At 44.8% G+C, this 15262-nt stretch overlaps 1 protein-coding gene across 1 annotated transcript in view; it reads left to right on the top strand.

Moving 5' to 3' along the window:
* The window catches only part of DSCAM (DS cell adhesion molecule), a 667745-nt gene that overhangs the window by 504043 nt on the left and 148440 nt on the right, over positions 1 to 15262 (top strand). The window contains exons 12-14 of the mRNA XM_065943286.1: positions 7685 to 7881; positions 9636 to 9732; positions 10480 to 10608. Of these exons, the coding sequence (XP_065799358.1) occupies positions 7685 to 7881; positions 9636 to 9732; positions 10480 to 10608 (423 nt within the window). The remainder of the gene's footprint in view (positions 1 to 7684; positions 7882 to 9635; positions 9733 to 10479; positions 10609 to 15262) is intronic.

Raw genomic sequence — 15262 nt, 5'->3', positions numbered from 1 at the left:
AGGGATTGAACCAGATGATCTTGACAGTTTTGTTGTCTACTTGGGGCTTATCCAGGACACTTGGTATTTCCTTTTGTTTCTTTTTCAGTGTTTTGTTTTGTTTTTCAGTGTTTTGTTCTTTTTCAGTGTTTTGTTTCTTTTTCAGCTGAGTTAAAGAAGGAAAAAAGACATTAAGCTGTATTAGGACCAGTTTTATATTACTGGTAGAGTCATGAAAACAGAAGAGTTAAGTGTGAGAAATAATCTTTCATATCAGTGATTTATTAATATAATTTTTATTTTTCTATATATCCTTGTGTTGAAAAATCAATGTGTGTGTGAGTTTATTATTGAATTCCCGTCCAAACCTGCAGTGATGTGCTATTCATATTTGAGTAGTCATGTATGGATGTGAGAGTTGGACCGTAAAGAAAGCTAAACACTAAAGAACTGATGCTTTCAAACTGTGGTCCTGGAGAAGACTCTTGAGAGTCCCGTGGACAGCAAGGAGATCAAACCAGTCAGTCCTAAAGGAAATCAACCTTGAATATTCATTGGAAAGACTGATGCTGAAGTTGAAGCTCCAATACTTTGGCTACCTGATGGAAAGAACTGACTCATTGGAAAAGACCCTGATGCTGGGAAAGATTGAAGGCAGGAGGAGAAGGGTGCAACAGAGGATGAGATGGTTGGATGGCATCATTAACTCAGTGGACCTGAGTTTGAGCAAACTCCGGGAGTTAGTGAAGGACAGGGAAGCATGGTATGCTGCAGTACATGGGGTCACAAAGGGTCAGACACAACTGAGTGACTGAACATCAACAACAACTGTTACAAATAAGGTTGGTTATTGTGCTCAGTCACCCAGTCGTGTCCAACTGTTCACAACCCCTTGGACTGTAGCCCACCAGGCTCCTCTGTCCATGAGATTCTCCAGGCAAGAATACTAGAGTGGATTGCCATGCCCTCCTCCAGGGGATCTTCCCACCCCAGGGATCAAACTGCATCTCTTGCATCTCCTGCCTTCGCAGGCGGATTCATTATCACTAGCACCACCTGGTAAGCCCACGTTTGATTATTGTTCTGAGGTAAGCTCACACCTTCTCAGTGCTTCTGGAAAGATGGGGACACCCTTTGAAATCATTCACATAGTGGTACACCCTCCTATGTAGTGTTCTGGTAAATTCTTAATTTTCAAACAACTAGCCGTTGGGAGAGGAGGAAGAGAAGAAAGCCCCAGTTTCTAGCATTGTCAGTTTGTCAGTTTCACCGGTGTAAATCTTCCCAATTTCAGACTAAGTGGATGGCATCCCTGGACCACAGAGTTGATCTCCACGTGCAGGCTCAGCTCTCCCTCGCTGTAGCAGCAGCTCCACTGTACCACTGTCTGTTTGCATTGCAAGGAAGCAGGTCAGATGAGCTTACCTTAAACAGGAAGAATACAGATCTGCTGAACATGAAGGTGCTGGTAGGCGATATTGTGGTTAATGAAGGAAATTTATAAACTGGTGGCTAACGAAGTACAGCAGCAGTCTCTTTAATGGGTAATCTTGCAGGAGAAGCACGGGGCGTGCGATCTTTGAACAAAGCCCTCTTGGTCTTGGCTTCTTTCTCTCCCACTAGCAGGGCTGCCCGGCCTCCCTTGGTTCTCAGCCCTGTTACCCCATCCGTTCGTCATGCTTCAGAGTCCCTTGCAGAGGGCCCGGCTCCACTGATGGGCTGTCATCTCTCAGCACTGGTGACTGTGACGAGCGAAAAGGTCGCACCTTCAAACATTAGCATTGCAAAGAGATGCGAAAATGATCAGTCTCTTTAAAGGGCTGAGAATACTTGGGTGAGACAGAACAAGGGCTCATCAGACCATTTCTGACCATGAACCAGAACTAAAATACCCATTTTGGTGGGGGCGTTCCTCTGAAGGAGAAATATGAGTAAAAAGAGAAGCTTTTTTTTTGCAGGGTAAGATGGACAAGTCGTACACCGGAGGGCCAGGGTTTAGTCGAGGTACTTCTCCCATGTAGAAAGCAATAAAGCTTTTCATTAGTAAGAAAAGGAAAGGACAGACAACAAGCAAGTCCTCTGAGCACAGCGGCATTTTCTTGGAGACCACTAATATGTTCCTCTAGTTGGAGCTTTCAAAAGGATAGGAAATTACATTCCAGGCAGACTCCATCCTTCTGAATGCATTTGCTCCCTGTGTAGCAGCTCATGAGGTCGGACAGAAACCCTTATTCCAGAATTGATTCACTCTCATTGAAATATAAAGTACTGAGAGTGGTAAAATACCCCAGACTCAAGAAGTGATCACACTGAAGGTATCTTCACAAGAAATCTGTATTTTTTCATACCCTGCCATGTGACACATTTCTTTGTTCGTTTGTTTGTTTGTTTTTCTTATTTAGCAAATAGCATACACTGAGAAATCCTCTGTGTGGCCTTTAGCAGCCCGCCACACTGGGAGGCATTACTGTGGATTAATTTCCAGAACACAGCTCTGCCACTGGAGTTTCTCTTCTCTGTGCTCAACAAAGGGGGCTGTAGGGACTGGCTCTCTGCAGGAGGGACCAGGGGGCCACACTCCAATTGTTAAATTGTTTGCGGGCTTCCCTGATGGCTCAGACGGGAAAGAATCCGCCTGCAATGCAGGAGACCCAGGTTCAATCCCTGGGTCAGAAAGATTCTCTGGAGAAGGGAATGGCAACCCATTCCAATATTCTTGGTTAGAGAATTCCAAGGACAGAGGAGACTGGTGGGTCTACAGTCCGTGGGGTTGCAAAGAGCTGGACACGACTGAGCGACTAAACACTTTCACGTTTCATACTATTAATAGAAGAATCATTTCTCATTATTTAGGACGCTGTACAATGCAATGGTCTCAGACATCTAGTCCTCACTATCAACGTTTTCTCTACTTCTTTATTGAATCCAGGCAGCCAGTAAAACAGTAAACCAAACCCTGACGTGTAACCTCTACAGACATGGATGCGAGCTGACTCATTAACTTCTAAGTCCCACAGTGCCCCTGTAAGTCCATTCCACATTAACCCACTGTCTGCCTGAGATCCCAGACAAGCCCACCCAGGACTCCAAATGCCTGTTTTAAACTCACCCAGCAATTCCACTTTTGGGTAGAGATCTGAAAAAAACAAAAGCACTCATTCAAAAAGATACATGCACCCAATCTTCATAGCAGTGCTATTTACAACAGGGTATGGATGCAACCTAAATGTCCACCAACAGATGGGTAGATAAAAAAGATATGGTATATATATATATATATATATATATATATATATATATATATGAATATATGTATAATGGAATCCTACTCAGCCAGAAAAATAATGAAAATTTGCCATTTGCAGCCATATGGATGGACTTGGAAGGCATTATGCTAAGTGAAATAAGTCAAACAGAGAAAGACAAATACTCGATATCAGTTATATGTGGAATCTAAAAATGCAACAAAGTAGTGACCAACACAGAAGAGAAACAAACTCACAGATACAGAGAACAAACTATGGGGAGAGGAAAGGGGGAGGGACAAGACAGGGGTAGAGTTATAATAAGAGTTATTATGGGATCATATGGAATCATGAGTGTGAAACTTTTGAAAATTGTAAAGTGCTATAGAATTTAAAGAATCTTTCATTCAATAAAAAACAAATTTAAAAAAATCTCATAATATATCTAAATGTAAATATACATCCAAATGAAAATGAATGTTTTGTCACCTAAAAGTCTTCCTCAGCAATGAGTTGTCCATTGTGGGCTAGACATTACAGAAGCTCACCTGTTCTTGGATACTTTAATTATTAATAGCTTTCTAATTTTCTTCCACATTTCTGGCTCTCAGTTTTATCCAGTGAATCTTACTATAGAAACACAATTCCTATCATTAAAAGCTGAAGCGATTATAGAAGCAGAAGAAAGCATCGAGACTCTCACATAATTTGCCTCCTTAGAACATATTTTTTTTAATGAAAAAGTCAACTGTTTCAAATTTATAAGTAGTTTTACAACATATCTGAATATGGAGTTCGCCATCCTCAGGGAAGAGTTTTTCACCAGAAACAATGACCTGACCCGCATTAGTGAGCATTCTCGAGTTCATCCCGAGGAGCTGGAACCCACTGCTGAGGACATCCTTCCAAAAGCGGTCACCTGCTGGCAGTGTCAACAGCCGCCCCCAAGCTCCCTCAGTATGACAGCACCGCCTTCCTTTCTTGCATAGTTTTTGAAAGAAGACCGTCAGAGATGCTTATGAAGAGATGTTGAGTGCATGTCGTTTGTTCAGTCCCTAAGTGGTGTCTGACTCTTTGTGACACTGTAGACTGCAGCACATCAGGCTTCCCTGTCTTTTACAGCCTCCCGGAGTTTGCTCAAACTCATGTCCATTGAGGTGATGATGGCATCCAACCATCTCCTCCTCTGTCACCCCCTTCTCCTCCTGCCCTCAATCTTTCCCAGCATCAGAGTCTTTTCCAATGAGTGAGCTCTTTGTATCAGGTGGCCAAAGTATTGGAGCTTCAGCTTTGTCATCAGTCCTTCCAATGAATATTCAGGGTCAGTTTCCTCTGGATTGACTGGCTTGATCTCTTTGCTGTTCAAGGGATTCGCAAGAGTTTTCTCCAGCACCACAATTTGAAAGCATCAATTCTTTGGTGCTTAGCCTGCTTTATGGTCCAACTCTCACATCCATATATGACTACCGGAAAAACATAACTTTGACTATACAGACCTTTGTCAGCAAAGTGATATCTCTACATTTTAATATGCTGTCTAGGTTTGTCATAGTTTTTATTCCAAGTAGTATGGTTCTGACATCACCATAATTGTGAATTAGCCTCCATAACTGTGAGAAAATGCATTTCTGTTGTAAGCCACCCAGCCTATAGTAATCACTGGGTAAAGAATCTGCCTGCAGTGCTGGAGATGCAAGAGACATGAGTTGGATCCCTGAGTCAGGAAGATTTCCTGGGTAAGGAAATGGCAACTCACTCCAGTATTCTTGTCTTGACAATCCCATGGACAGAGGCGCCTGATGGGCTACAGTACATGGAGTAACAAAGAGGTCAGACACAACGGAGTACGCATGATGATGACCCTAGAAAGAGAAGGCAATACTAAAATTCACTGAATTATATACTTGAAGCAAGTGAATTTTGTGGCATGTTTATTGTACCTCAGTATATTGGTTAATAAAATTAAAAATCATCTTACAAAGGTGAGAGGGAAGGAGGGATCAGGACCAAAGTTTGGGGATGGTGGAGCAGTTCTGCTGCTTCTCAGATGCTCAGGAAGAGGAATCTCACCACGACTGTGGGCAGCTTTCTTTACAATGTGGACCTCATGGTGCTTCTTTTACCCCATTCCCAGTCTGTCCACTCCACATTGTGGTATCTCTGCTATGTGCCTTCTGACTATAGAGAAACGTCATAGCGTGGGGTCTTCCGTGGGGTCCAGGTTACGAAGGAACTGGTAGATCTCTGGCTTGCTATGTATCTCAAACCACTCTAGCTGGCTGCAGGGAGGACGTGCCCTGGCACGCGCCAGTCTCAGGAGAAGGCACAGCGTTTCTGTGGTCACGTGTCCAGTGAGAGGTGCTGGAGGGCCTGGAGGTGGGTGACAAAGAACATAGCATGAGCTTGACCTTACAAATGAGGGAGAGCCGTTACTCCCATGACTGGGAAAACTAGGTGAAAAGTAGATAAAAAATATAAATTTGTTTTAGTTCTTTTTCAAATCTTCCTGTTTGTTTTTCGTATCTTCTTGTTTCTTTCTCATGTTTTGAAAATATCTTTAAACTTTTTGTGCATTATTATTTCGAGACCTGTATCTCATAATTCTAGCATCTGAAGCCCTTGGGGGCCTGATTCTCCATGAGGGTAGACTGTTTTCTCACGTGTTTCGCTATTTTTGTTTTGTGAGCTGATGTTAGCAGAGCTTCATCTGGGAGAATCCCAATGGGCCTGGATGCACGGTACCTCCTTCTAGAGTGTGTTTGTGTTTGCTTTTGCTGGATTCCTCAGGCCCATTCCCACACTAATTGTTCAGTGACTAAGTCATGTCCAACTCTGCCACCCCATGGACTACAGCACGCCAGGATTCCCTGTCTTCCCTATCTCCCAAAGTTTGCACAAACTCACGTCCTTTGAGTCAGTGATGCTATCAACATCTCATCCTCTACTTGCCCCTTCTCATTTTGCCTTCAATCTTCCCATAGTTGAAGGCTTTTCCAATGAGTCTTCCAACTAGGTCACCAAAGTATTGGAGCTTCAGCTTTAGAATCAATCCTTCCAATGAATATTCTGGGTTGAGTTCCTTTAGGGTTGACTGGTTTAATCTCCTTGCTGTCCAAGGGACTCTCAGGAGTCTTCCCCAACACACTAGTTCAGTCACCCAGTGTCCTATTCTTTATGACCCCAAGGACTGCATCATGCCAGATCTCTCTGTCCATCACCAACTCCCAAAGCTTGCTTAAACTCATGTCCATCAATAGGTGATGCCATCAAACCATCTCATCCTCTGTTGTCCCCTTCTCCTCCTGCCTCCAATCTTTCCCAGCATCAGAATCTTTTCCAATGAGTCAGTTCTTCACATCAGGTGGCCAAAGTACTGGAGCTTCAGCTTTATCATCAGTCCTTCCAATGAATATTCAGGACTGATGTCTGGTAAGATTGACTGGTTTGATCTCCTTGCAGTTCAAAGGATTCTCACAAGTCTTCTCCAACACCACAGTTCGAAAGCATCATTTCCTTGGTACTCAGCTTTCTTCATGGTCCAACCCTCATATCCATACATAACTACTGGAAAAACCATAGCTTTGACTAGACGGACTACGTTGGCAAAGTAATGTCTCTAATTTTTAATATGCTGCCTAGTTTAGTCATAGCTTTTTTTCCAAGGAGCAAGTGTCATGGCTGCAGTCACCATCTGCAGTGATTTTGGAGCCCAAGAAAGTGAAGTCTGTCACTGTTTCCATTGATTCCTCATCTATTTACCATGAAGTGATGGGACCAGATGCCCTGATCTTAGTTTTTAGAATGTTGCGTTTTAAGGCAGCTTTTTCACTCTCCTCTTTCACTTTCATCAAGAGGAATTTTGAGATGGAGGAAGGGAACCTGACAAGTTTCACAAATAAAGCTTCCCATTCTCTCAATACATTGAGATGAGATTCCCTGCTATAAACTTTGGGAGAAGTCTGGTTTTGAGGTCTCCAGAACTGTGGGTTAGGGATGCCAAGAGGTGACTTCAAGGATTGGTTAGCCAATCAGATGACTAACAAGGTTTCAGAAATTCCCATAGTTGACAAGGATAGTTGGAAATGTAGGTGATTATGGAAGGAGGAGTGTAATTCTCAATGGAATCCGCTTTTCCTGTCTAATAAGTAAGTCACATCATTTTCTTGTGTGTTTTAGGGAACACAAATTTACTTTCCATAGGGATTGGAAGAGAGTAAGTCCTGCTCACCCCCCCAACCCCCTCCCACACACACAAATAGGAAACCACACAGCAATTTCTGCTTGGGGCTCATTGAGTCCAGTTTCATTTTTCTGCCACCCTTCCAACTCTTTTGATCATGATTCTTGCTCAGCCAATACATTTCCAAGAAACATCTCAAGTGCAATTGAGCCATGTGGTATGATGGGGAAACCGTGAACCCTGCTTTGCCGAATAAGTTGTGTCATTTTTGGATTTTCAGTTCCTGCGATGATTACATCCTACCCAAACACCACCCTGGCCACTCAGGGTCAAAAGAAGGAAATGAGCTGCACGGCCCATGGTGAGAAGCCCATCATAGTCCGCTGGGAGAAAGAGGACCGGATCATTAACCCTGAAATGGCCCGTTATCTCGTGTCCACCAAGGAGGTGGGGGAGGAGGTGATTTCTACTCTGCAGGTAAGAGCGTGGCAAACAGGACAGATGAGCACCCACCTTCACACGCAGAATAATCCTGTCCTTTCACTTAAGTGAGTGCATGTGGGAGAAAGCCACAAATCACCTTTTGAAACAGTTACAACGGGACTACCTTGGTGATTCAGTGACTTAGCCTTCGCCGTGCAATGCGGGGGGTGCTGGTTCAATCCCTGGTTGGATCGGAAGCCTAAGATCCCACAATGCCTCAAAGCCAAGAAACCAAACAACTTTTTAATAAGAAGAACAAAACAGAAAACAAATTCAATAAAGGCTTTAAAATGGTCCATGTCAAAAAAAAAAAATCTCAAAGAAAAGAAACATATATGAAACACTATCTACTTTTATATAAAGGGATTCCAGAGTAGCTGCAAAAATAGCGCTTTATCCTACATGTGGTTAAGAGTAAAATTATTGCCAACATGGCAGGGAAACAAACTGTAATAATAATAATAAGAGAGAAATGGCATTTTTTTTATTAAAGGGTAATTACTTTACAAAATTTTGTTGTTTTCTGTCAAACCTCAACATGAATCAGCCATAGGTATACATATATCCCCTCCCTTTTGAACCTCCCTCCCATCTCCCTCCCCATCCCACCCCTCTAGATTGATACAGAGCCCGTGTGTGAGTTTCCTGAGACATGCAGCAAATTCCTGTGGGCTATCTATTTTACATATGCTAATGTAAGTTTCCATGTTACTCTCTCCATACATCTCACCCTCTCCTCCCCTCTCCCCATGTCCATAAGTCTATTCTCTATATCTGGAGAAACAGCATCTTCTAATGACAGGTAATTTTGGAGAAATGACAGCCTGTACTGTGCACATTTTTTTAACTTCCTGAAGAAAAAGTCAGAAGGACTCTGCCACAAAAATATTACAAGGAAAATATTTTGCTTCTTGGGGGAAAACCCAGAGTATAAAAGTATTGCAGTCTCAGAATTTTTAGCACTGCTGGTAGTTAGCTGAGTGATTCTTTTAATATGGGGGAGAAATGATGCTCTAAGACACACATGAGAAAAAATTTAAAAAAAAAAAGCCCTGTGTTTGAAACATGGATATTGATTCACTCTTAGGCCCAATCCTGGAGTCCTGGGAGACCAAACCTTTATGGCAATGTTTATAGATCTGTTTTGTTTGGGCAGGATTGCTCTGTTTTAAAAATCCACTATGAGATTTAACCAAAACTCCTCCCAATGACACTGTTTAAATATTTACAAACATAGTACATGATGGTCTGATGGACACTCTGCAAATGATACAGAGAAACTTCCATCAGGTTGGGCTCTACTGACTTGTGAATATTTTGGAAATTGATGGCTGAGGCTCATCATTGTCTTTTAGAGACAAACATACATGTATCAATAATGTAAAGAAGGCATTTAATAAAAGCATTTTTCTCAACTTAAAAAAAAGAATCCACTATGAGATTTATTTTAAAAAGTGGGAGTATGTGGAATATATGTCAACCTGAATCTGACATCCTACATAAATTTCACATCCAATTTAATGAGCTGGCAGTTGACATGAATCTATCCATCTGCACATTTACAATTGTGCTGAAATAATTTGTTCTCAGTTTTGTGTGTCCTTGTGTGTGTGTGTGTGTGTGTTTATGTGTGTTTGGGGCTGGGAGGAGAGTGAGAGTGGAGAGGTTTTTATAACCAAGAGCCCTTTGAGTTGTTCTCTCTCTGCATTCCTCTGGGTAAGATGGATTTCTCTCTGCTTTATACATAGATTTTGCCAACGGTAAGAGAAGATTCTGGCTTCTTCTCCTGTCACGCTATCAATTCTTACGGGGAGGACCGTGGAATAATTCAGCTCACGGTGCAAGGTAGGACGGACAGAACCTAGGGGGAGAAACTCGCCCATGTTAGGACACTAAGTGTGTGCCCAGGCTCGGGTCCCCAGGTGGCCTCAGCTTGACACATCACACTTCCAAGTCCTCAGAAGGTGTTGAATCTGAACAAAGTTGGTGCTAGAGCTTCATTTTGCAGATCTCACAATTATACCAAGGTGCAGCCCCAAAACAGAGGGAGCAAAGTCCATAAAGGAGCTGGGTCAGCTGACTGGGCGGCCCAGACCGTGTGCCTTTTTTGTTCAAATTTAGGAATCCTTACTAGATGTTCTGCCCCTGGAGGAGGGAAATGGCAACTCACTCCAGTATTCTTGCCTGGGAAATTCAATGGACAGAGGAGCCTGGCGGGCTACAGTCCTTGGGGTTGCAAAGAGTCAGACACGACTGAGTGGCTAAACAACTAGATGATCTGAATGAAACTTTCATATTTGGGGCCAAAATAGTTTCCGAATTAATAGATCCCAAGCCAGACCAGAAGAGTGACATGTAAATCCTCAGGTCTGGTCCAGTTTTATAAGTGCTATGAAAATTGGCGAATTTGGAAAAGTGAAATTGTTCCATCCTAAAATGCAATTAGGAAAAAAAATACTTCCAGGTTTAAAAAAAAAAGAAGTCTGCTGTGTTGAATGCTGACAAAGCTTTTGTGAGTCACTCGGGATTTTCACTGGCATCTTAGGGCTGAACGATGTTCAAACTAACCAAGGTTTTCGGTTGACCACACAGAGCCCCCAGATCCTCCTGAAATTGAGATCAAAGATGTGAAGGCGCGCACCATCACCCTCAGGTGGACCATGGGCTTTGACGGGAACAGCCCCATCACGGGCTATGACATTGAATGCAAAAATAAATCAGGTAAGTCCTTCATCTCCTCCAGCTGTACTTCCACTTCCAGAAGCTCTTTTATTGCTTGCCTTTCATTGCAAGCACAACCTGGACTCTGGGAAACTCAGAGGGAGCTCTTTTTGCCATTCTGTCTCTTTCCTTGCGAGAAGGACACCCACCCGCATTTCCTTTGGTGGGAGTGGTTTTGTGTTGAGGTCTCTTTGTTGGGTCAGCCCTGCCCCTTTTCTCCTTGAATAAACAGGACCTCAATCTGCTCCCTCCTCGTGGGTCACTTTGGCCCTGTCACCACCAAAGGGTGCACAGGCTGCTGCCAACCCAACCCGGCCACCGGCATTATTTTTCCCACCTTCCCATCTTCCCTCTGCTTCCCTCGTGTCCACATCCCTGAGCACTGGCTGCATTCAGTGTCCGTGGGCTGAGCTGAGCCATGGTGGTTTGTGCAGAGGGCCACGTGTTGCTGAGACAGCACTGACCCTGCAGGGACCTCCTGGATGTGCAAGGACAGGTTGGTGGCACAGATGCAGCCAAGCACTCCTGTGCTTCCTCTGGGCAAGTGGCCGGCTCACCAGGAGCCCAGAAATAAAACAGACCAACTGTCAGGACCACATCAGGCACACCAGTTAATCATCTTAAAGTGACAATGGCAGGGCCACTTTGAACATTAGGGCCCATCAGGCCGAGGACAGGGTACCACTATTGTGGCTCCAGGTCTGAACTTGGACACAAAGACATGAGGAATTAGAGCAGCATCAGCTCGTGAGGGTTTGATAGTCTCACAGTCCAGGAAAGTGGCCTCGTTTCTCACTTTCTGGGCGCCATGCACCATTTCACAGCACACTGCCATGACACATTTATCTCATGAGCAAAAAATTAAGCTGGTGGCATGTGGAAAGGCAGATCAGGTGGGCAGAAATGTTTCTCTAGGAGCAGGCAAGGGGCAGGGTAGGGGAAAGTGCGAGGCTGGATGAGGAAGTGAGTCCAGAGAAAGGCTAAGGGTGGGGGTTAAGGAAAGGAATTACTGAGGATGAAAACAGCTTGCATCCATCCAAGGATAGAGGTCATAGCAATAGTGCCTGAGGATGGCTAGAAGTCCTGGGTTAGAGACGCATAAGAAAAGATGTCAGAAGAGGTATGGTGACCAGCATGGTCCCCTGAGCCACAGCCAGAGACCTGGAAATGAGGTGCTGCTTCCGTGGACCCTGAGGAAGCCTCCCGAGAGGAGCATGGTGGCCTTGGTCACACTGTCCCCTGGAAACATAACCGATCCCGTGCAGGAGATGGAGGTAGAGGGCGGCCGGTGAGCAAGCTGAGGGCAGTGCTGACCCCAGCAGGGATCTTTCAGAAATCAGGACCAACGGGCTTGCCCAGGGCCAAGGGCAGAGAGGAGGCCCTGCCTTCGTTCCAAAGAAATAAGGTCAGGATGGAACCAAAGATGGAAAAGTTCTGAGATCTGGGTCTTGAAGTTTCTTAGGTGAGGCGGGCATGTTCTTGCAGAGAACACCCTGGAAACTGAGGGCAAGAATGAAAACTCGGCAGCAGCACAGACACACACAGTGGGATGCTCTGTAGAGTCTACAGAGCGAGGGACAGACCCCCCCACCCCCCACTAATAGAAGGACTGCAGGTCTGGGAGCTGGTGCCCACAAAGCCAGTCCGGGGAGCAGCTACCTGCCTCCCTGTCTTCAGGGGATCGGTCATTTCCAGGTGCTCGTGATGATCCAGTGATTCCTCAAAGGAGTTTGGGTTCAGCGTGTCTCTGGCCATATCTCTAACCAGCTATAACCACCCCCGCCACTGTCCTCCTCTGTGAAATGGGCAACCACAGCATCACCTGTGACAAGGGTCCCTCAAAGGCTGCCCTCCCATCCCTGGACCACACAGTTACTATGGTTACTCCCACCTGCTGCTTAGACCCCACTCCTCATTTGACCTCCACAGGGATGCATCCTAGGTCCACATTCAAGCCCATGCCTCCCTTTCATGTGCTCCTGCAGTCTCTCTCCTTTCCTTGCCTGGCAGATGTGTGAACTCATATTTAACTGTGTGTCTGTGTGTCTTTTTTAATTTATCAATGTTTTCTTTTATTGCATCTGGGTTTTGACTGAAGTTAGAAAAATTGTTCTCTGCACTCTGGTTATAAAATAAATCAGCCTGTTTTCTCCTATTGTTTTGTGTTTCTTTCCCTCCCTTTTCTAAATTGAGATCTCCAGTCCATTTGGAGTCTACTCTTGTGTACACTGGGAGAGATGGATCTGATTTTCTCTTTCCAAAAATGGGTCTTCTGTTGCCCCAACATCATTTATTAAAAATTCACCTTTGTCCAGTGATTTCAGATGCTGCCTTTATCACATACTAAGTTTTCATATGTTGTTGTTCAGTCACACAGTCGTGTCCACCTCTTTGTGACCGATGGACTTCGGCATGCCAGTCTACCCTGTCCTTCAGTATCTTCTCAGAGTTTGTTCAAACTCAAGTCCATTGAGTCGTTGATGCCATCCAACCACCTCATCTTCTGCTGCCCCCCTTCCATATGTAATTGAGTTTATTTCTGGACTTTTCTATTCCATTGGTTTACCTATATACTAATGCAGCAGTACCAGACTGTTTTAATCATAGAAGCTTTATGTCTTAATATTTGGTAAGGCTAGCCTACCCTTGCAACTTTTCCCTTCCAGTGTTTTCTTAGCTTCCCTTATATAATTTCAGGATCAACTCATTTAGTTCCATAAACACATGTTTTTTTTATTGTTAATGGCATTCCATTAAGTTTATTAATGAGAGCTTCTGACATTTTTATGACGTTGCTGTGGATTGAATTCCCACCCCTAAACTCTTTGATCAAATGACCTCCCTTGCATGGTTTGAAAACAGATGACACGCCTTAGTTTTTCCATTTGCCAAGAAAAATAAAGTATCCCAAGTTCCTTTGCATATCCCTCCTCGGACCATCACCTGGCCCTTCAGCTCCACTCAGGCCCCGTGGCAGCACCTCTGGGGTCATCTGACTGGGCCCAGGCACAAAGGAGCCATCACCTCCCTCGTTTGGAACCTTTGACTTTCTTCATGTAGCCTCCGTCCTGCTGGCTTCCATGGCTGCCACATACTGGGCTCCTAGTGGTCACTGCTTCTCCTCCAGGTGGACACCAAGATCCCCCTTCCATCCCCTTCCAGCATCTTGCCCCGTGTGCAAGGCCAGCCCATCAGCCTGCAGCCTACTGCATCTACTCCTTCTTGTAGGGCAGCCTGCCATGTTCCCCACATCCCCTCTTGGGTGCCTTCTCCCCGAGGCCTCACAAATCACTTCCGGGGCTTAGGGCCTTAGTCCCCCTCCTTTCACACAAGGGCTCTCGTCCAAGGAGAAGACAGAGCAGAAGTGGCTTCACCAGGTGCTGATCTTTCCTTCTCTCGCCCAACACCATAGGTCTCATCCTCCGAGCCACGCCTTCATTTTCTACCTTTTGCATAATTTTGCCTCTGACTTTGGATCACCCTCACTTATTCAAGCCTCTAACAGTTCTTCTCCAAATGAAGTCTGCTGCCTTACATTTGTCCTTGATGATCTGCTGTCCTCCTAACTCAGGTCATATCCCCTTCAAACTGGACTCATCAGCAAGCATCCAGTTCAACCACACTGCTCCTGGGGGCTGCCTCCAGTCTTCACTCGGGTGGTAATTGGACTTTTAGAGGCAGAGACTCAACTCTGAACCTCTGCATCCTCTTTACCCCTGATCTCTCTGGATCATGTCATAGAATCCTACCTCCTTTCTCAACAGATGCTTCTCATTATTTTTTCTAAACCAAGGGACAATTCTGACCCTGCATAGCTCTCTCACCTTTCGCTCCTACAAACCAGAAGACTTACAACAACTCTTAGCAAAGTTCCACCCCCCTGCCCCCCTTCACCTAGACAAGCTCTCTGCACTGCTCCTCCTCGTCAGGAAGCCAAGTCAGAAGCTCATCAGAAGTCTTCCTCTAAGCACATGAGACTTCCATCAGATTCCTAGAAAATTGACATCAAGTCTCATCAGATATCCAACAGAGACCTTCTGAAGGTTCCATGCTGCAGGCAGCTGGCCTAGAACTTGGGGTCAAATCCCAGCCTTACTTCTCAGCAGCTCAACGACAGGGTCCGAGCTTCTTGACCTTCACAATGAAAATAAAAATCCCTGCTTTATGAGGATGTTGTCAGAATCCAATCGAAAATGCAACCTGTCCAGACGCTAGCTGTGCAGCAGAATGACCCAGAGAGCTGTTGTTCAGCTCAGTTGTGTCCAGCTCTTCCTGATCCCATGGGCTGCAGCACGCCAGGCCTCCTTCCCTCACCATCTCCTGGAGTTTGCCCAAGTTCATGTTCATTGCATCAGTGATGCCATTCAGCCATTTCATACTCTGATGCCCTCTTTTACTTCTGTCCTCAATTTTTTCCAGCATCAGGATCTTTTCCAATGAGTTGGCTGTTCACATCATGTAACCAAAATATTGGAGCTTCAGCTTCATCATCAGTCCTTCCAATGAGTATCCAGGGTTGATTTCCTTTAAGATTGACTGGTTGGATTTCCTTGCAGTTCAAGGGACTCTCAAGAGTCTTCTCCAGCACCACAGTTTGAAGGCATCAATTCTGTGGCCCTCTGCCTTCTTTACCATCCAGTTTTCACAACTGTAC

Source organism: Muntiacus reevesi, chromosome 8 (assembly GCF_963930625.1).
Source record: "Muntiacus reevesi chromosome 8, mMunRee1.1, whole genome shotgun sequence".
NCBI classification, from domain to species: Eukaryota; Metazoa; Chordata; class Mammalia; order Artiodactyla; family Cervidae; genus Muntiacus; species Muntiacus reevesi.
This window is presented reverse-complemented; position numbering and strand designations above follow the sequence as displayed.